Source organism: Sorex fumeus, unplaced genomic scaffold (assembly GCF_029834395.1).
Source record: "Sorex fumeus unplaced genomic scaffold, SorFum_2.1 ptg000072l, whole genome shotgun sequence".
NCBI lineage: Eukaryota > Metazoa > Chordata > Mammalia > Eulipotyphla > Soricidae > Sorex > Sorex fumeus.
Window position 1 is genome coordinate 50,867,963 of NW_026606129.1, and position 20,560 is coordinate 50,888,522.

A 20,560-nucleotide genomic window follows, 5' to 3' on the forward strand; every position below is an offset into this window, starting at 1 on the left:
TATTTTTGCTTCTGTACATCACAGTGAGTGGTTGGCCCTTCAGCTCTTTCCCTCTTGACCAGACATGCAGTCTTGCACTTAGATATTGCAGTGACAACATTCACAGCATGTCTTAACTTCCAGGATTTGCAAGAAACAAATTGTTAACAGTATGTATATGTAGAGGGGTTAGACTCCTTTTAAAAACTTGGATAATCTAACCTACTTAAATCTATTCTGATAGTGTCAGAATACCCTGCTCCCTCCCTAACCCTCTCCTGCAAAGGGGGGGATAAAAATAGTGCTTCTGTTTAATGAAGGCTCTTTGGGGACAGGTGCTGGGTATACTTTTGGCTACATTGATTCATCTTGGAGATTTGACATTTTAAAGTTAAATTCCTTTAAGTCACATGAATGACTTAAAGATGTTGGTGAATGAACGTTCCCTAACCCCCTGAAGAAACTTCATTGGCCTTCTGGTTACTCATCTTGAAGAGAGTACCATCAATTTCAGTGAAAAAACGCATCTGTCACTTAGGACATTACATGGTTGCAGTTGACAGGAACAAATCTCACTTAACCATTGTAAGAGTCGATGGCATTCAGAACAGTCCCTCCTGAGGAAAAACTTGTAACCAGATTCCCTTTTTAAATGAGTTGTCCTCTATGTCTGTGACTGGACATATCCTGAAGCAAGAGTTTGGGGAAGGGGGAAATGAAAAAGCTTTTACTCGGTGTAAGGATGGGGGGAAAAGTGAAGCGAAGCCCAAGGAAACTGCTAAGGACTAAAGTAGGAGGCAATCTCAGAACTGGGAGAGTTGTATCTTCTGCTTTTTGAAATAGACTGTCACTCTCAGGCAGCCTGTCAATGCTGAATATTAGGACTTCTGTCTCTGCTGGAGACACGGCCTGGTGCATGTCAGCGTTTAGTGTTTGGCAGCTTTCTCAGCACTCCCTGACTCCGTTTACCTTTACTCCGCATCCCATTCTCTTACTGCCTATCTGAAGGATTGGATGGGCAGAGTATAGGTGGCGGTGGTTGGTCCTCCCCGTATGTTGTCCATTTAATTCCAGAGCACTGATTTTTCCGAAGTGTGCTCTGCCCTGGGAAAATGGACACATGTTCCTCACAATAGGAATAACTAATTAACTTTTTTTTCACAGAAAAAGTTGGTGATTCAAGGAAAGCACATTGCAATGCATTATAGCAATCCCAGGCCTAAGTTTGAAGATTGGCTTTGTAACAAGGTGAGCATTTTTTTTTTAACCATGAAAAGGAACTAATAGGTTATATAATCACCAGCTTTTAACCTAAGGTAATTTTTATGCTTTTGCTTTCTTTGGATCCTCCTACATAATTAGAGCACAAAATATATAGAACAGGGGGCTGGAGCAATAGTACAGCAGGTAGGGTGCTTGCTTTTTGCACATGACTGACCACAGCTTCAATCCCCAACACCCCTTATGATTCCCTGAGACTGCCAGGTGTAATTCCGAAGAGTAGGCTCAGAGCACCACCTTGTGTGGCCCAAAGACAACCCAAAAAAATACATAGAACACTAGAAATATTTAGCCCAGTATTTTGGTTAAGATGCTGCATTTGTGTCACTTTGCTATATTTTTAATTCTATGGTTGGTGTGGTCTGTTAAATGTATTAACAAAAATCCTGTATTAAAGTTTATTGTCCTGTCACCAATGAGCATTTTGAATTGAATGTTGCTATTGACATTTTAAAAGTGCCCATACACCTAGGCATCTATCCAATGTCTAGTAGAAAATAGATAGTATTTCCTTTATATTGTGTTTGTGTTTAGAATGTGTGTATTTAGAATGGTTTATATATTGCTTGTAACTTTATCAGTGATTTGTTTGTATAGATTTTTATCAACTTGATAAAAGTTATATTCTACTTCAGAATGCATCAAAAGACAAGAGAGATAGTACAGGGATAGTACCCTTGTAGTATTGTATTCAGCTGACTCCAGTTTGATCTCTGACACTATATGTGGTCCCCTGAACACTGCTGGATGTTGTCTCCTTAAAAAAAATAAAATATATACGAGTTGTGTTTCTTGAAAAAAATTGATATAGTGAAATGTCTTAAATACATATCCCTTTGTCTTAGATACATGCCACTTTCTGCCTTTTTGGGTTTTTTTTTTTGCTTTTTGGGTCACACCCAGCAATGCTCAGGGGTCATTCCTGGCTCTGCACTCAGGAATCACTCCTGGCGGTGCTTGGGGGACCATATGGGATGCCAGGGATCGAACCCAGGTCGGCCACGTGCAAGGCAAACGCCCTACCTGCTGTGCTATTGCTCAGGCCCCACTTCCTGGTGTGTTTTTTGGTTGGGTTTTTGTGGGTTTGTTTTTTTTTTTTTTTTTTTTTTTTTTTTTTTGCTTTTTTGGGTCATACCCAGCAATGCACAGGGGTTACTCCTGGTTCATGCGCTCAGGAATTACTCCTGGCCGTGCTTGTAAGACCATATGGGATGCTGGGAATCAAACCCGGGTCGGCCGCGTGCAAGGCAAATGCCCTACCCGCTGTGCTATCACTCCAGCCCACCCACTTTCTGCTTTTTATCTTGCTTTCTAGCCCTTCTCCTGGCCCTATTGCTTTAACCCATATTGTTACTAGTAAGCCTGGCTTACTGTGAGAAATAATTGTAAATTTTTGTTTTCCAGTGCTGCCTTAACAATTTCAGGAAAAGACTAAAATGTTTTCGATGTGGAGCAGACAAGTTTGGTAAGCCCAGATTCACCTGTTTGGAATATACATTAAAACCTGACTAATGGGCGGGTGGGAGCAGGGGCAGAGAGATAGTCTAGGGTTAAAGTTCTTGGCTTGCTTGAGGCCAGCCCTCCTTAAATCCCTGGCACCACATTGATTTCCCTAAACACCACCTGATGTGACCCTGAGAACTGTGTATAGAGACTGAACCTCCACCCCCTAACATATTGGCTTGTTGATAAATTTGAGCTTAAGTGTAGATTATAGGTCATTTAAACAGTAACTTGTATATTTCCCTTAAGCCTTCTTTTATCTTAGTTTAGGTAGTTGCTGCTGCTGATATTACTTAAAATTGGGGAAAGTTATTTTTCAAAGTATGCTCACCTGGTTTGCATTTTGCATCTTATTTTCTTCAGCACAAAAATAAAAGCAGTCTTTCATGTTCCAGATTTTTGCATTTCATATGTATCACATCAAAATTAATGAGGGGGGCTGGAGTGATAGCACAGCAGGTAGGACATTTGCCTTGCACGCGACCGACCCAGATTCGATTCCCAGCATCCCATTTTTTCTGAGCACCCCCGGGACTAATTCCTGAGTGCATGAGCCAGGAGTAACCCCTGTGTATCGCCAGGTGTTACCCAAAAAGCAAAAAAAAAAGCTGATGAGGTTTGCTATAGATAAAATAGTTTTCTACAATAAATTTTTTAATTAAAAAGTTTTCTTTTTAATTAAAACTTAAATAGAAATGGAGACAATGCTGGAGTGAATCATTCAGCAAGTAGAGTGCTTGCCTTGACATGAATGACTAGGTTCAGTCCCTAGCATGCCATATGATTCCCCAAGCACTGCCAGGAGTAAGTCCTAAGAACAGACAGGAGCTCAGCAAACTCCTGATCTTCTCTAGCTGTGGCCCAAACCACTACCACCCCAGCCCACCCCCCAAAAGAGATTGGAGAGATAGTGCAGGGGATAGGGTACTTGCCTTGCACACAGCTGAACCCGGTTCACTCACTGGCACCCCATATCATCCCCAGAGCACTTCCGGGGAAGATAGTTCAAAGGGCTGGCACACATGCTCTTCTTGTAGGAACCCTAAGATCAAGCTGTGGCATCATTTGGTCATGTTCGTCTGCCCTGCCCCACCCAGGGATAATTCCCCCGCTGCCCCGCAAGTACTCAGCTAAGTGTGGCCCCAAAACCAAAATTATTTCAAAGGAACCAGAGGGATAGCACAGCAGGCAGGGAGTTAGAGTTGCACATAACCAACCTGGGTTCTATCCTTGGTACCCAATATGGTCCCCCAACCTTGCCAGGAATGATTCCTGAGCACAGCCAGGAGTAAGCCCTACGCACCACTAGGTATGACCCAAAAGCAAAAATATTGTTTGAAGACAGCTTCACTTACTGTACAAGTGGGGACTTTGGTGTATTATTTTGCTAACAGTGCATTTTTAGTTATTTGCAATTCTGAATCTCCCCCTTTCTCTTACAGACTCTGAACAAGAAGTGCCCCCTGGAACCACAGAATCAGTTCAGTCTGTGGATTACTACTGTGATAGTAAGTTCAAGTTTCGACTTTTTTTTTTTTTTGGAGGTTGAATTCAGTTGCAACTTGCTCTTCTTCAAATGAGTATGTCAGTTTATCCCAAAAATATTGGTTGTTAGAGGCCAGAAAGAGAGTGCAGGGGATAGGATGCTTGCCTTGCACACAGCCAACCCAGGTTAGATTTTTGACATCCCATATGATCCCCTGTGCACTGCCAGGAGTAACCACTGAGCATGGCTGGGCGTGGCCCAAAAACAAAAAAAGATAGGTTTTTAGGGTTGGAGAAATAGTTCGGTGGCCTGAGCCACATGCTCTGCATGAAGGAAGCCCAGGTAATCTCCCCCACTACCTCTCAGGTCCCCTGAGCGCCTTAGGGAGAGACTTCTACCCTGGACTGGCTCACAAGTACAAGAAGATATAGCCTCTCCCACCCCCACCCTGAAAATAAAATTTTTTTTTTTCCTATTTCCTCCATGTCCTAGTGAAAGATAGGTACATTGGGAACTTCCCAAAAAGAATTTGATTTTGTATTTGAAATTGCCTCAGAAAGTACTCGTTGTAGTGGTGGAATGTGTAAATATGTTGACTTGTTTTCTTCTTTCCTCCCCCTCCCCTTGCTCCCAGCAATCATACTTCGAAACATTGCGCCACACACTGTGGTGGATTCCATCATGACAGCGCTGTCGCCCTATGCATCCTTAGCAGTCAATAACATTCGCCTCATAAAAGACAAACAGACCCAACAGAACAGAGGTTTTGCCTTTGTGCAGCTGTCTTCTGCAATGGTAAGTTGCTCTTTGAATCATTGTGTATTATTGGGGTGGGGGCTGGTGGTAGTTGTGGAATAGTAAATATTCTCATTTAGGAAATATGAGAGATAGGAGAGGAGGCAGGTGGGCAGAGAAAGTGAAATCACACACCCCGAGCTAGGTTGCAGGTGATTTCAGAATGGAGTGTCTGACATTTTACTGTTTTTTTTTTTTTCTCCTTTTAATCTAAATGTAGGGACTCAAGCATAATGTGGTTCAGTGTTGCAGCACATGCATCACATGTTTGAAGTTCCTGGTTTGCTCCCCAGGACTCTTCCCACCCCCCCCTTTTTTTTTTTTTTTTTTTGGCTTTTTGGGTCACACCTGGCAATGCACAGGGGTTACTCCTGGCTCTGAACTCAGGAATTACCCCTGCCGGTGCTCGGGACCGTATGGGATGCTGGGAATTGAACCCAGGTTGGCTGCGTGCAAGGCAAATGCCCTACCCACTGTGCTATTGCTCTAGCCCCGAATTTTTTTTTTTTTTAAGGAAAATTTGTTCACAAATTGTGATGTAGGGCCAGAGCAATAGAAAAATTTGTAGCACCTACAAATTGCAAGTCACTTGCTTGCATGTGACTAACCTGGGTTTCATCCCTTACAATCCATATGACCCCACTATAACCCCTACTGCTGAGCTAAGAGCCAAGAGTAAGCCCTGAGCACAGCACAGTGTAGCCTAAAACCAAAATTGTGATGCCATAGGGCTCTTGGAGCCTGAAGTTCAGAACTCATGTTGCAGTGCTAAAGTTTTTTTTTAGTTATAAAAATACTAAGGAGTTTAATCTGCTTCCTTTGTGCTGTTGTAGATTGCTTTAATTTTTACTCATTTGATAATACTGGATATTGCCTGGGATCAGGGATGTAGCTTAGTTGTAGAGCACCTGCTATACATCTGTGAGTGGGAGGCCCTGGGTTAAGTTCTTTTGGGGCCTGAGAGATAGTACAGTGGGCAGGGCACTTGCCTTGTATGCAGCCCATCATGTTAGATCCCAGACATCCCATATATTCCCCCAAAGCACTGCCCCAGAAAAACTTCCAGGCACAGCTGGGTGGAAGCAACTTGACCACATTGACCAAGTGTATAACCTCAGTGCACTGCTGGTGTTGGTCACATACACACATACACGCACACGCGCACACACAAACAATGTTGGATACTTTTATGTCCTAGGGGATGTAAGTTTCTCAAGGTTTTATATTTACAAAATTGAATTTGTGGTTGTTGTTGTTGTTTAATATAAAGCTATATTTGAATGCCAGAGGTATGTGATATTTTAATTATAAAGGGGGGATTTTTTTTTCTCATATTTTCCAGGATGCTTCTCAGCTGCTTCAGATATTACAGAGTCTCCACCCTCCTTTGAAAATTGATGGCAAAACTATTGGGGTTGATTTTGCAAAAAGTGCCAGAAAGTGAGTGGCTTTATTGTCATCCTTAGTTCACTCTGCTGCATCTGCATACCTATGCTGCTTTGTTAATTCAACTTGAATCCTATCATCCCTGCACTGAAACTTTTCTCCTTAGTTATCAAACCAGGAGACACTTTCTCCGACACCTTTCTCTTATCCTTAATAAACAGTTGCCAGAAAATTTTAGATCAGATAAAAAATGCAGATTGGCAGATGTTTTTGAGGATGTGCCCTTCTTATTGCAAATAGTGTAGAAACAATGTTCCATTTAGAATACCCTGGTGATTACTTTTTTTTTTAATTAAATTTTATATATTTTTGTTTCTGAGTCACACCCAGATTATATATTTATTTATTTTTCTTCCTTTTTGGGTCACACCCAGCAATGCTCAGGGGTTACTACTGGCTTTGCACTCAGGAATTACTCCTGGCAGTGCTCAGGGGACCATATGGGATGCCGGGGATCAAACCCAGGTCAGCCGCGTGCAAGGCAAACGCCCTACCCGCTGTGCTATCGCTCCGGCCCCCAGCCTGCTGATTACTTTCTATAGCTAGAACTTAAAGTAAGTAAAGTAAAGGCCCTCCCGTTGATCATCGATTTGCTCGAGCGGGCCCAGTAACGTCTCCATTGGAGACTTTGTTGTTACTGTGTCTGGCATATTGAATACGTCATGGGGAGCTTGCCAGGCTCTGCCATGTGGGCAAGATACTCTCGGTAGCCGGGGCTGGAGCGGTAGCACAGCGGTAGGGTGTTTGCCTTGCACGCAGCTAACATGGCCAACCCGAGTTCGATTCCTCCGTCCCTCTCGGAGAGCCCGGCAAGCTAGCTAGAACTTAAGTCTAGTAATACACATTTCCCATACCTGGTGTCATTGAACATTGATGGGGTGCTTGCCCATTGAGGGATTTGTCCATAGAACTTGCCTTGGCAAATTTTGAGAACTTGCCCTTCTCTAAATATAGTCTTGTGAATTTGAGACCTCCTAACTAAGGCCGGAATTAATTGTTTTTCATTTGGTTATGCAGAGGCACTGATGTGGAATGTAATGATTTAGAATTGAATGATTAGGTCTTTGTGGTTTCAGAGACTTGGTCCTCCCAGATGGTAACCGGGTCAGCGCCTTCTCTGTGGCTAGTACAGCCATTGCTGCTGCTCAGTGGTCATCCACCCAGGTAAGATGGGGGGTCTTCTTGCTGAAAATAGTGTGGTGGTGACGTCCAAATTCACAAAAAAGGACTTCTCCTGTGGTACTGATTTTAGGAGCAAAGGCATTTTTAGGGAATGCTTTATGGCTTCTTTGATGTTCACTGAGCCTGTATTCTCTCTTTTGCTATTTTGTAGTCTCAAAGTGGTGAAGGAGGAAATGTTGACTATAGTTACTTGCAGCCAGGCCAAGATGGTTACGCACAGTATGCTCAGGTAGGTGATCTCACTAGTAGGCAGCTTCTGACATCAAGAATATTACACCTGTATTTTTTGTTGTGGGGCCGCAAGGTGGGGGCATGAACATGCAGCGGAATTTGTGGGCTACCAACTTCATGCTTGGTATACTTTATTGGCATGGGGTGGGGGTTGAGGCATGAAGTGTTGGAAATCAAACTGAGGACCCCACCACAGACATGTGCACTACCAGTTGAGCCATATCCCTGACCTTAAGAGTAGCAGCTTTAACAAGAACTTTTCTTCAGTACTCACAGGATTACCAGCAGTTTTATCAGCAGCAGCCTGGAGGACTAGAATCTGATGCATCATCTGCAACAGGTAATAGCTTCATCTCTTTTTTTTTTTTATCTTTTTGATTTTGAGCAACACCCCGTTTTGCTTGAGCACTGCTCCCAGATTGGTTTGGTGTTCTTTTGCTGGTTCTTCTCAGCAGTACTCAGAACCATATAGACCACAGATGGTGCCAGGGTATTAATACAGTGGATAGGCTCTTGCCTTGCATGCAGCCGATACAGAGTCAACCCCATGCACCCATGTTGTCCCCCAAACCCCACCATGAGAGATCCCTGAACACAGCCAGGAGAAGCCAGTAGTGGCCCCCAAACCAAAACCAAACATAAAAAGAACGGCCTCCTGCTTGGAAAGCATATACTCCAGCCTTTTGAGCTATCTACATGGCCTTCCCTTTTATCTTTTAAGCAATTATAGTTCAAAGAGTATGGCTAGTTCTAAGAATGCTAAGCTACAAAATCATTTTCCTACATGACTAAAGACTTGTCGTTTCAGGTCGTTTGTATATACCAAGGGCTGTTAACCTCATAAAAATGGCATGAATATTCTTTCTTGGGATTCAGCTTTGTTCTCTGTTAGGAATTTTGAGTACCCACATGGACTCAAGTGAGCAGACAGGGTGTGGCCCAAGAGTCCTGTACTAAAATTTCAATCAGAAGGGTTGTGCTTGTTGGTGTTTTTGTTTGTTGGTTTTTGGTGTTCTCGGTATTGAATCCAAGTCTCCTGCATGGACACATGCACTTTACCTGGCCCTGGAGGATCACTGTGTACACCTTACCTCCTGTACTCTCCCTGACCCCTGGTAGGGTCAGTTTTAAGAAGCTTTTGCTGGACTCGGGTGTGGCTCAGTAGAAAAGTACTTGCCTTGCATGTGTGAGGTCCTAGGTTGACTCCCTGGTACTGTAAAATATACAAAATAAAGGTAGCAGCCTTTGCATAATTACAGGTTTCATAATTATAAGTTTTTTAAAGCTAAATCTTTACTTGGGGCTGGAGAGAGAATATTGCAGGTAGGATGCTTTCCTTGCACTTGCCAACTGAGGTTCAATCCCGACTATCTCGTATGGTCCTCTGAGCCCAGCAGGAGTGAACCCTAAGTTCTTTTTTTTTCTTTTTTAATTTTTTTATTTTATAAAGTAGTTCAAAATATTTGGTTACATTTAATATTCAAACACCAATCCCCCCACCCATTACACCTTGTACCACCATATTTCGGTTTTTCCATCCCTAAACCCAATCCCTGCTCCAAAGCAGAACCGAAATAACGTATTTATAGAGTATTTCCCTCTAAGGTTGGTTGCCTCCTACTTTGAGTGCCAATAAATGTGGTACGCAGTACTCTTGCAGTATGGGTAGGGTGTATACTATCTAGTGTCATGCAGCAATAAATGTGGCCACGCAGTCCAGGAAAAAGTTCACTCATGGGTGTAGAGAGTGCCTCGGCTGTCGGGGACTTGGTCCCTTGGGATAGGGTGGGGTCTTACCCACCCCCTTCTGGGGCGCCCCAGCTAAGCAGCCTGGCGTGTGGAGTCCAGTGGCATAGTTATGGAACCCTAAGTTCAAAGCCATGAGTAATCACAGCATTGCGAAGAGTAGCTTAAATATATATTATGTTATTTTTTTATTCATATATGAGGATTCTTTTCTTCGCTTCTTGACCATCATACAAAATGTTTCTCTTCATGTACTAAAAGAATGAAAATACCATTGGTATAAAGATAACTTTCATCAGGAATTCGGTATTAAGACCTTACATATACAAAGACAAGATAAAGATATTTGGCTTTGAGTTCAGTGCCTTGCCTTGACTCTTCATAACCAACCTGTGTTTATCATCAGGCACAGCGGTGACCACCACATCAGCAGCTGTTGTATCCCAGAGTCCCCAGCTATATAATCAAACCTCCAATCCACCCAGCTCTCCGGTAATCCTGTTGTCATAAACACAGTTATGGTGATTGTTGGGGAAATTTTAGCTACACAAGTATTATCCTTTCCTGTTGTCTGAGCTAGGATTGAATAATAGCACCCATTCCGACCTTATTTTTCCTTGTCTGGTAGATGATAACTATATTTTAAACAAAAGATTCCAAATAGGTTGTATTTCTATTTTCTGCATGCTTTGACTTGACCAACTTTAGGAAGAAAATAGTCAGCATGTGCTTTGCTCAAGGATTGCCTTAGATTGTTGCTACAGTGTGTCTGTCAGGGGAGTCTTCCTCCTGGATGATTGCAGTGATTTAGTTCTCTTAAGAGGCTTTACAGTTGAAATTATATTGAAGCTGCTGTTCTTTCCAGACTGAGGAAGCACAGCCTAGCACTAGCACAAGTACACAGGCCCCAGCCGCTTCCCCCACTGGTGTAGTTCCTGGTACCAAATATGGTAAGCCAAACCTCATGGGGATGTTGACAGTTGGAAGGTCCTAGTTGTCTTTGTTTAATGAGAGTTCCTCTCCCTTTGTGGGTGTCAAAGGGACACTTGGGGATGTGAAAGAAGACCATTAAGACCTGCTGCATCTTAGTGGTTTAGAATTTCAAATGAACCCAGTTTCTTCCTTGGAATAACTGTATGATGGATTTTGTTTTTACAGCTGTGCCTGATACATCCACTTACCAATATGATGAATCTTCAGGATATTACTATGATCCAACAACAGGTCTCTACTATGACCCCAACTCACAAGTAAATGCATTGTTTTCTTCCCCAGTTTCACTAGAAATGTTCTAGTTTCATTTAATCCATTTGTGAGATATGAAGGGAAATATACTCTACAAAGGAGCAAATGACGGATAAGTTATAACTTGTTCAAAACCATCACATTAAAATTTTTACTTCTGGATTTAATTTTTGGGCGGTTTGGTGTTTTGGTTTTCTTTAATTTTGGGGTCACATCTAGCTATACTCAGGGCTTACTTCTGACTGAGCTCAGGGATCATTCCTGATAGAGTTTGGGACTATTGTAATACTGGGAATCAAACCCAGGTAGGCTGTATGCTAGGCAAGTTCCATACCTACTGTAGTATCTCTTTGGCCCTGGAGTTAAATTTTGGAGTCCTAAAAAACATTTTGAGGTATAATGGGTAGACAGAAAAGGTATATACATTGGTGCCAGTAAGAGTATAGTAGGTAAGATGCTTTTCTTGCTCATAGCAGACCTGGATTCAATCCCCAGCACCTCATATGGTCCCCCTGCCAGGAATAACCCCTGAACAGAGGGCCAGGATTAAGTTCTGAGCGCTGCCGGCTATGGTCCAAAAATCAAGAAAAAATGTGCACAACAAAAGTGCAGTTATTTGAAATACTATATTTGTGTATGTCTACCGTGCTTATTGCCATGCCAGAGAGTAGTTAAGGCTGCCTTGCACTTGGCTGATCTGGGTTTGATTCCCAGTATGCCATTTGGTCCCCCAAGTTCTGCCAGGAGTAATTTCTGAGCATAGCCAGTGTGACCAAAAAAAACAAAAAAGTCATTTTCCCCTTTCTTTCCCCTCCCCCTACAGAAAATCACCACCATAGTGCCTATTGCATTGAAAGTGCCGCACCTCTTTTTTTTCTGCCCTTTTGGCCTTTTGAGTCACACCCACTGTGACTTAAAACTTAAAGTTAATAGGTTGCTGTTAATTCATGTTTAAGCCTAGTAGAAATTACTAAATTCTCTGTAAATAAGTCACTATGTTGAAAATCTATCACTTAATGATAGTATACGGGCCAGAGTGATAGTACAGTAGGTGGGGTACTTGCTTTCTTTGTATGTGGGAGGCTTAACCAAGGATTGATGCAAATAAGCCCGAATGAGAATAGTTGGGAAGTTTTCTGGCGAAACAACTTTGACCTGCCCTTTGGACAAGTTGCTCTTGTAAGATAATGGTCTGAAGTGGAGGCAGAAAGATGATAGTGCAGTTGCACATGACTGACCTGGTTTGATTCCTGGCGCCTCATAATGTCCCTCCAATATTGCCAGGAGTGATTCCTAGGCACAGCCAGGAGTAAGCCGGAAGCACTACCAGGTGTTAGCCAAAAAAAATGGGGCTGGAGCAATAGCACTGCGGGTAGGGTGTTTGCCTTGTACAGAGCCAACCCAGGTTTGAATCCCAGCATCCCATATGGTCCCCTGAGCACCGCCAGAGGTAATTCCTGAGTGCAGAGCCACAAATAACCCCTGCGCATGTCCAGGTGTGACCCAAAAAGCAAAAAATAATAATAATAATAATAATAGTTTGATGGCTAGTGGATAACTCAAGGGTTGGTGTGGAAGCATGTGGGAGGTCGAGGTTAACTCCTTGCTACCGCATGATACTCTTAGCACCTCCAATTGTGACCAGAAACAAAATAAAGTAATAGTTTGACATGACAGAAAGCCTGCATTAAGCCTACATTTGTTTTGTTTTTCTAGTACTACTACAATTCCTTAACCCAGCAGTATCTATACTGGGATGGAGAGAAGGAGACATACGTGCCAGCTGCTGAATCTAGCTCCCACCAACAGACAGGTTTACCTTCTACAAAAGAGGGGAAAGAAAAGAAGGAGAAACCTAAGAGCAAAACAGCCCAACAGGTGAGAACATGATCCATCTAGGGCATCATTTCTCTCTTGGGTATTAAGCCTAACTTAAAGTATTTTGGAAGTTATTCATGTCACCTTATTTTGGTTTAATAAAATGTGTTCTTTGCATTAAATTAATAGAACACTATGTTGGCTTTTTAGTGAATGTACATTATCAATTGCCTTTATACTTGGTGGAGAAAAAAAATCTGGAGGACTATAGGTTTTTCCCCCAGTATCCATAAATAGCTTTTTATACAATTATATTATCAATATAATTGTAGGTAAAAGTAAGAGCTAAAGAGTTTGGTCAGAAAGTACATGTTTAGGGGGCCAGAGCAATAGTAAAAGAGGTAGGGTATTTGCTTGCACCTGGCTGACCCTGATTCAGTCTGTGACATCACATCTCATATGATCACCCAAGCACCACGAGGAGTAATTCTTGAGTGCAGGAGCCAGGAGTAAAAGAGCATTGCTGAGTGTAGCCTAAAAACAAAGCACGTGTAAGATCCATTTTGGTTTATGGTCTTGGCTCTGGAGACTTCTAGGTCTCAGTCTTAGAGTTTTGCAGGTGGAGTTGCCATAGAGGGTTGTTTGCTTAAAGAAAATAGATTTCCAGAGAGGAACTTCGTGATTTTTTTCTGAAAGGAATGCAGTAGGTCACATAAGTTAGGAACTTCTGCTTTACCTAAGTGATTTTTGGTGGTCCTTCCTTAACATTAGATCGCCAAAGACATGGAACGCTGGGCTAAGAGTTTAAACAAGCAGAAGGAAAACTTCAAAAACAGCTTTCAACCTGTCAATTCCTTAAGAGAAGAGGAAAGAAGAGAATCTGCAGCAGCAGATGCTGGCTTTGCGCTCTTTGAGAAGAAGGTAACAGGAGCCAGAATGGCCATACTTCAGAATGTGAATAAGGAAAACTGGAGGCCGGTGACTCATTTATTCTCTGTTTCCCAGGGAACTTTAGCTGAACGGCAGCAACTCATCCCAGAATTGGTACGAAATGGAGATGAAGAGAACCCCCTCAAAGTAAGGAAATCCTACTTGTGTTTAAAGATTTGGGGGGGGGGGGGAGATTGTATCACTGGTCTGTCTCTGAAAGTCAGATTTCAAGCTTGACTTTCAAGTGTTTCTTTGTTAATAATATATCTACTCATGGGGCTGGAGTGATAGCACAGCAGGTAGGGCATTTGCCTTGCACACGGCCGACCCGGGTTTGATTCCCAGCATTCCATATAGTCCTCTGAGCTACCGCCAGGAGTAATTCCTGAGTGCAGAGACAGGAGTAACCCCTTTGCTTCACCAGGTGTGACCCAAAAAGCCAAAAAAAAAAAAAACTGGATCTAGTCATAGTTGGAGGGTATAAGGAACATCTGAACATAGATAGGATCTATGTTCAGGACTTGATTTCCATCCTTCCAACACCTTTGTGTGAAAGCAAATGAGATAGTGGGGAGTAAAAGAAATTTGAATTCCTAAGCACATTAAATAGAAAACTTTAATAGTCTGGAAATAAAAAACCAGGATCAAAAGTACTATACTTAAGGGCTGGAGCAATAACACAATGGGTAGGGCGTTTGCCTTGCACATGGCCGGCCCGGGTTCGATTCCCAGCATCCCATATGGTCCCCTGAGCACCACCAGGAGTGATTCCTGAGTACAAAGCCAGGAGTAACCCCTGAGCATCGCCAGCTATGACCCAAAATGCAAAAAAAAAAAAAAATGCCATACTTAGAGGCTGAAGCAATATAGAGTGGGTAAGGCACTTAAATGCCTTACACATAGCTGACCTGGTTTTGATCCCTGTTAATCCCATATGGTCCTTTAAGCCAGCCAAGAGAGTATAACCCAAAAGTTAATCAGAGAAACCAGAAACACCATACTTAATATGTACTAAGCCATGTGGAGTATTACTGTGATCTGTTGTTTGGGGTTTTCCTACCTGATCATCCATCTAGGAACTCTACCAAGGGGTGTGGTACAAGGAAGGCTGTCAAACAAAGGACTAGAGAATCTGATAGGTCCATGTATTTGGGTAAAAGGTGATGCGTTACCTTGAACATCAGAATTGAAGTTCTCTGACTTCTTGGATTATATATTAAGGTACAGGGATATTGCTATCTTCTCGTTACATATTTTTAATGACCCATCTTTTTATCCCTAGCGGGGCCTGGTTGCTGCTTACAGTGGTGACAGTGATAATGAAGAGGAGTTGGTGGAGAGACTCGAGAGTGAGGAAGAGAAGTTGGCTGACTGGAAGAAAATGGCCTGCCTGCTGTGCCGGCGCCAATTCCCAAACAAAGACGCCCTGGTCAGACATCAGCAGCTGTCAGACCTGCACAAGGTGCCCAGGCTTCTCATCTATTCAGAGGCGGGGAGGGGGCAAGGCAGCTGAATGCACATGCTCAAACAGGCAGAGGCATAGTAAATCCAAATGATTGCCCTTTAGAAGTCTGTTTTATCCATAACATGTTCAGATTATGGAGAACAAAAGAAACATAACAACATCCTAAACCCCTAACTCTGCTTTTCATGTCTTAGTGGCATGAATTGAGCTTTGACTTTTATTATACAGTAGATTTTGATAATGAATTCTTACTGTGTCTCTGTGTCTCTTTTCTTTAGCAAAACATGGACATCTATCGAAGATCCAGGCTAAGTGAGCAGGAGCTGGAAGCATTGGAGCTGAGGGAGCGAGAGGTGAATAAGAATCATTGTGTCACTAGAGTATTTGCCATTAACTTTTATTTGTGGTGCTTAGTACAGGTGCTAGGCAAGGTAAGATTTATTACATATTTGTCACCTATCCATTATTTTTTATCAAGTAGGCTGAACTCAGGCTCTGAGTGTTTTGTGACCCCTACATTATTTGTTTTTTGAGATTGCACAAACACATCCTCAGACCTGACTGGCAAACACTGGCTGGTGAAGTATACCAGATTTTACTAAGGAAAGCATGCTCTTGTTTGGCCTGGCCAGGAAGGCCTTTCATGAGCAAACAGGCTTTAAATTAGGCTCAGGGGACAGCAGGGTTGTGGAGAACGACAGGAGCAGAGCAATCTATGAAACCACGAATGAGCAGGCATTTGGTAATGGGGTTGGTTGGTTGGTTGGTTGGTTGAGGATTATCAGTACAAAAATAGGCCTCTAGATTAGAAATAAACCAGGGGCAAGTTCTTTGAAATTACCTGCCTTAGGATAAATCTGAAGTATCTGTAGTTAAGGGTTTACATTCCTATTATTTTCCACTGTTTATGGTGCCAGCTACCCAGGGATTGCAGTAAGCAGGTCTCAGGAAACCTCATGGGCACTGTCCCTAGAGGGGACCTCTGTCCAGATGCTGTAGGGAAATGGCGGCTCTGACTGCCTTCTCTTGGACATTTGCAGGCTCATTGGCAGGCTTTCTCCACGGCTCAGCAGGCCAGTTGAAGAAAGAGTTCAACAAGTGATGGCTAATTAAATAAAATTGCCTGTTGGAGACAGTTTGCCCCATACACAATTTACAAACTGCCATTTTAGCTATGATTAAGGGCCTTGGGAGAAACAAGGACAGTTGGTATTTCAGTCCACTCCAAAAAACAAGTTCTAGATTAAGAAAATATTTGAGGTGATAATCTAAAAGTGTAGATACGTAGACGGTTAGGGATTGAAGTCTGATACCTTTAGCATTGTTTGTTCTCCCGCATAGATGAAATACCGAGATCGAGCTGCAGAAAGACGGGAGAAGTACGGCATTCCTGAACCTCCAGAGCCCAAGCGCAAGAAGCAGTTTGATGCTGGCACTGTGTATGTGTTACACACATTTTTCCCTTCGCTTGCTGGGACTCTTGACTGTTTTAATTAACTGTGTGTTTGTCACTGGCAGGAATTATGAGCAGCCTACCAAAGATGGCATTGACCACAGTAACATTGGCAACAAGATGCTGCAGGCCATGGGTTGGAGGGAAGGCTCAGGTTTGGGAAGGAAGTGTCAAGGCATCACAGCCCCCATTGAGGTAAGCAGTAGGAAGGGGCTTCATGGCCTGTAGGTACATCTCAAAGATGAGATGAGATCGAAGTGCCGGGGTCTCAGGCAGCTACCTTGCCGCAAAGGCTAGTGTCCAGCTAAATCATGTCATCACTGCTCATTGGGGATTTGTTTCTTACAGTCCTCCCTCTATCCTCTTAAGACATCAGTTGGGAGGAATGGGTTTGAGCCACCCTACTTGACTCTTCTGGTCTTTGCTATCTTTAGGAAAAACCTGCCTTCCCTAAAGACCGTATTTTTCTATATCCTGCTGTAAACAAATACTTAACATCCACTCAGACCTGAGTAGCTTAGATTAGGTTTTGTTTTTATTTTTTATGGGGTTGTTTTTGTTTGTTCTTTGTGGGTTTTTTTTGGGGGGGGGCTTTTTGGTTCACACCTGGTGATGCTCAGGGGTTACTCTTGGCTCTGCACTCAGGAATTACTCCTGGCGATGCTCAGGAGACCATATGGGATGCCAGGGATGGAAACTGAGTCAGCCATACTTGCTGTGCTGTCACTTTAGCCCCAGATTAGGATTTGGGTTTTTTGTTTGTTTTTTGGTTTTGTTTCTAAGGTCCTATGTGTTTATGATTTTTCTGTGCTGGGGATCCAACCTTGTACATGTGTTCTACTGCTGAGCTATTCCCTGGCCTGCTTTTAATTTCGAGTGTGTAGAAAGCAGATTGTAATTTAATAGGTTTTACTTTTAAGGATCAGAGAATACAATGGGTAGGGAGCTTGCCTTGCGCTGACCAATTCTGTTTCAATCCCCACCACCACACGTGGCCCCCTGAACACCACCTGGTGTAACCAAATGAAAAATTAATTAAAATAGGGGCCAGAGAGATATTACAGCAGGTAGGGTAGTTGCCTGGCACGTGGTCAGACCAGGTTTGTTCCCCAGCACTCCATATAGTCCCCCAGTCTCTCCAGGAGTATTTCCTGAACCCCAATGAGTGTGTCTCCAAAAAAATTTTGTGGGGGCGAACCGTAGAATATTTGCTTTGCATGCAGCCAGATCAAGTTCAGTCCCCAGTACCACAGGTTCCTGAGTACCTCCATGGGAACCTGCACTCTTGAGAACAGAGCCAGGAGTGGGCCCTGAGTGCTATAGGGCCTCCAAATGGGGCTGCTCCCATCATTTCTTGGGGGTAGTGGAAGTTCAAGGGATCATACCAAGGCTTTGAACATACAAGGCATGTGTACTACCACTTAAGAGAATCAAGGGGGCTCTCAGGACATGCTCAGGTGGCAGTACTGAATACTTAGCAGTATTTAGCTAACAGGGAATGCCACAGATTTCAGTGTTTAGGCCCAGCACTGTGATGATTATTGGGGTGGCCAAACCCAAACCCGATGGTACTTAAGAGGTCATATGGAGCCAGAGATGAAATTTGCTCTAGTCTCTTGATATCTTCCTGAACCCAGACCAGGATTTGTCGGCAGTGCACAGGTGGTACTCAGGGGGTCTTAGAGTATTAGGTATTGAACCCAGGCCGCCTGCATGCAAAGCCTGCAGTCAAACTATGGAGTTCTTACCAGCCTCCGGCCCAGGATTTTTATTCATGATTCCCTAATTGATCAAATACCAGATTGAGAGATGATCCCAGAATTAAACCCTAAATACCCTAAATATGCCCTGTGCAAATACAGCTAAAGGAGTATGTAGCCAGTGATTGCTCCCTTTCCAACCTGGTAACACAGCTTGGGTCAGACTCTATAGCACTGTAGTACTGTCCTCTCGTTCATCAATATCCTCAAATAGACACCAATAACGTCTCAACGAATTGTGAGACTTGATGTTACTGTTTTTGGCGTATCGAATATGTCACAAGTAGCTTGCCAGGCTCTCCAAGAGGGGCGGAGGAATCAAACCTGGGTCGGCCACGTGCAAGGCTACCTACCCTACCTACCCGCTGTGCTATTGCTCCAGCCCTGGATCAGACTGTTTATTCTGTGCATGTGAGTTCTGACATTGGGTTGTCTTGTGTTCTGGGTCTTCCCTGGGCTTCATTTGAGTCCTTTGGGCCCCTTACTAGGCGCAGGTGCTTGCTAAGCAGGTATGCAGGGTAGGAATAGGTGTGCCTCCCATTGTTTGTGTCCATTTTTTTCCCTCATTCTTTGAGACACGCTGTAGGTTGAAATCCATCATTACAAAAAGCTTCCTGCTCTCAGGCCAAGGGGGTCGCTTAGTGGGCTGGAGCTCGTGCTCCTGCTTTGCATGCAAGAGACCCAGGTTTTATCCCCAACACCTCACCCTTAGCACTGCCAGATGTCACCCAAATGCCAACAATTTGGAAAAAACTTCCTCTTCTCTTCTCTGCTGACTGGGTGCTCCTGCTTAGAAGGGAGTGAGCTGGGGAGTGGGAGTATTCCACATCCTTTTTGCCCACTGCTGACAGCAGTTTTGTTTTCCCAGGCCCAAGTCCGGCTAAAAGGAGCTGGCCTGGGAGCCAAAGGCAGTGCATACGGATTGTCTGGTGCAGATTCCTACAAAGATGCTGTCCGGAAAGCCATGTTTGCCCGGTTCACTGAGATGGAGTGAGACTCAAAGGGGGAGAGAAATGACGACAAGCTCCGAATGACGTCCATCTCCTGAATTCACTCACACCTGGTTCTTCAAGGGCATGCCTTGTCCTGTTAAGTGTTTAGGGTGAACACTTCATTCTGCAAGGTTTCCCTCCCACGTAAAGGAGTTCCCTACCTATGGGTTGTTTGGTGAATACCCTTCCTTCCTGCCAGAGGGCTTCTGAGCTGGCGAGGGGACAGTGGGTCTTTTATACTTAAATGTACATAGTGTAATGTAGTGTGTTTTACATGTGTAGCCTATGTTGTGCTCCATCAACCCCGCTCATTCTTAGGGGTGTTGAGATGCCATAGGTGGTATGTGATACCAAAGCCGCCTCTGTCATTTGTTGTTGTGCTGTCTTTTCTTGGCAAAAGCCTTGTGTATATTTGTATATTACACATTTGTACAGAATTTTGGAAGATTTTCAGTCTAGTTGCCAAATCTGGCTCCTTTACAAAAGAAATACCTTGAAAAATGAGTGTCTATGTCTCTCTATTCTTGGGTGACCCAGTGACTCAGGCATTGAACAGCTTTATGGAAACTCAACATAACTAAGCCAGCTTTTTCACTTCCCATTTCAAAACATCAAAGGGAGTGTGAGCCTTCTATTGCTCCAGTTTTCACAGACTGTTCCAGGCCTGTTTGGGTACAGGGTTTTTAACCATCCTACAGGATAGGATCTCCCTGCATTGATCCTGATTCAGGAGATAACTAGCCCACCCTCTGTTGAAGTAGGAGCTTCCAGGTTCTATCACTATGCGTCTTGCTGTATCTGTTGCTCAGGGTGCAGGAGCGTTTGTTCTGACAGGTATCATCCCATCTTTGTCTAGTCTTGTTGGCAAGCTTAAAAGTATGCCTGGGTCTGCAGTGGTTCCCAAACCAGATGGGTGGTGGTGTGAATACCCAGGCTGCTAGCTTGGCTGACCTGAGCACTGAGCACTTGGGCTCCGTATTTGGCATAGAGTCAAAGAATGGTAGTATTCCTCACAGCTCAAATATTACAGCTTTGACAGGTAGGAAATATGAAACAGATATTTTGCTGCTTACCAGTAGTCCTGGTCCTTTTGAAGTTGATGTGCAAAGTGCTCAGGAGGAACTTCGAGGACACCAGCCTTTATCCCAGGCTCTCAGCAAGCACTTTTGGAGAAGGATGAGCCTGACCGTTTTTGCTCAGGAAATGTGAAGACATTTGCAGGAGCCCCAAATCCAGACTGCTATGGGA

The 20,560-nt window shown here is 43.5% G+C and overlaps 1 protein-coding gene across 1 annotated transcript in view; it reads left to right on the top strand.

Moving 5' to 3' along the window:
- The window catches only part of RBM5 (RNA binding motif protein 5), a 34,093-nt gene extending 14,276 nt beyond the window's left edge, over window positions 1-19,817 (top strand). Inside the window, exons 7-25 of the mRNA XM_056129742.1 lie at window positions 1,144-1,227; window positions 2,665-2,725; window positions 4,206-4,271; window positions 4,884-5,044; window positions 6,387-6,484; window positions 7,567-7,654; window positions 7,824-7,901; window positions 8,171-8,243; window positions 10,056-10,141; window positions 10,515-10,599; window positions 10,808-10,899; window positions 12,611-12,772; window positions 13,484-13,633; window positions 13,718-13,789; window positions 14,925-15,104; window positions 15,386-15,460; window positions 16,449-16,546; window positions 16,626-16,755; window positions 19,189-19,817. Of these exons, the coding sequence (XP_055985717.1) occupies window positions 1,144-1,227; window positions 2,665-2,725; window positions 4,206-4,271; window positions 4,884-5,044; window positions 6,387-6,484; window positions 7,567-7,654; window positions 7,824-7,901; window positions 8,171-8,243; window positions 10,056-10,141; window positions 10,515-10,599; window positions 10,808-10,899; window positions 12,611-12,772; window positions 13,484-13,633; window positions 13,718-13,789; window positions 14,925-15,104; window positions 15,386-15,460; window positions 16,449-16,546; window positions 16,626-16,755; window positions 19,189-19,314 (1,965 nt within the window). The 3' untranslated portion in view covers window positions 19,315-19,817. The remainder of the gene's footprint in view (window positions 1-1,143; window positions 1,228-2,664; window positions 2,726-4,205; window positions 4,272-4,883; window positions 5,045-6,386; window positions 6,485-7,566; window positions 7,655-7,823; window positions 7,902-8,170; window positions 8,244-10,055; window positions 10,142-10,514; window positions 10,600-10,807; window positions 10,900-12,610; window positions 12,773-13,483; window positions 13,634-13,717; window positions 13,790-14,924; window positions 15,105-15,385; window positions 15,461-16,448; window positions 16,547-16,625; window positions 16,756-19,188) is intronic.
- Window positions 19,818-20,560: the final 743 nt, after the last annotated feature.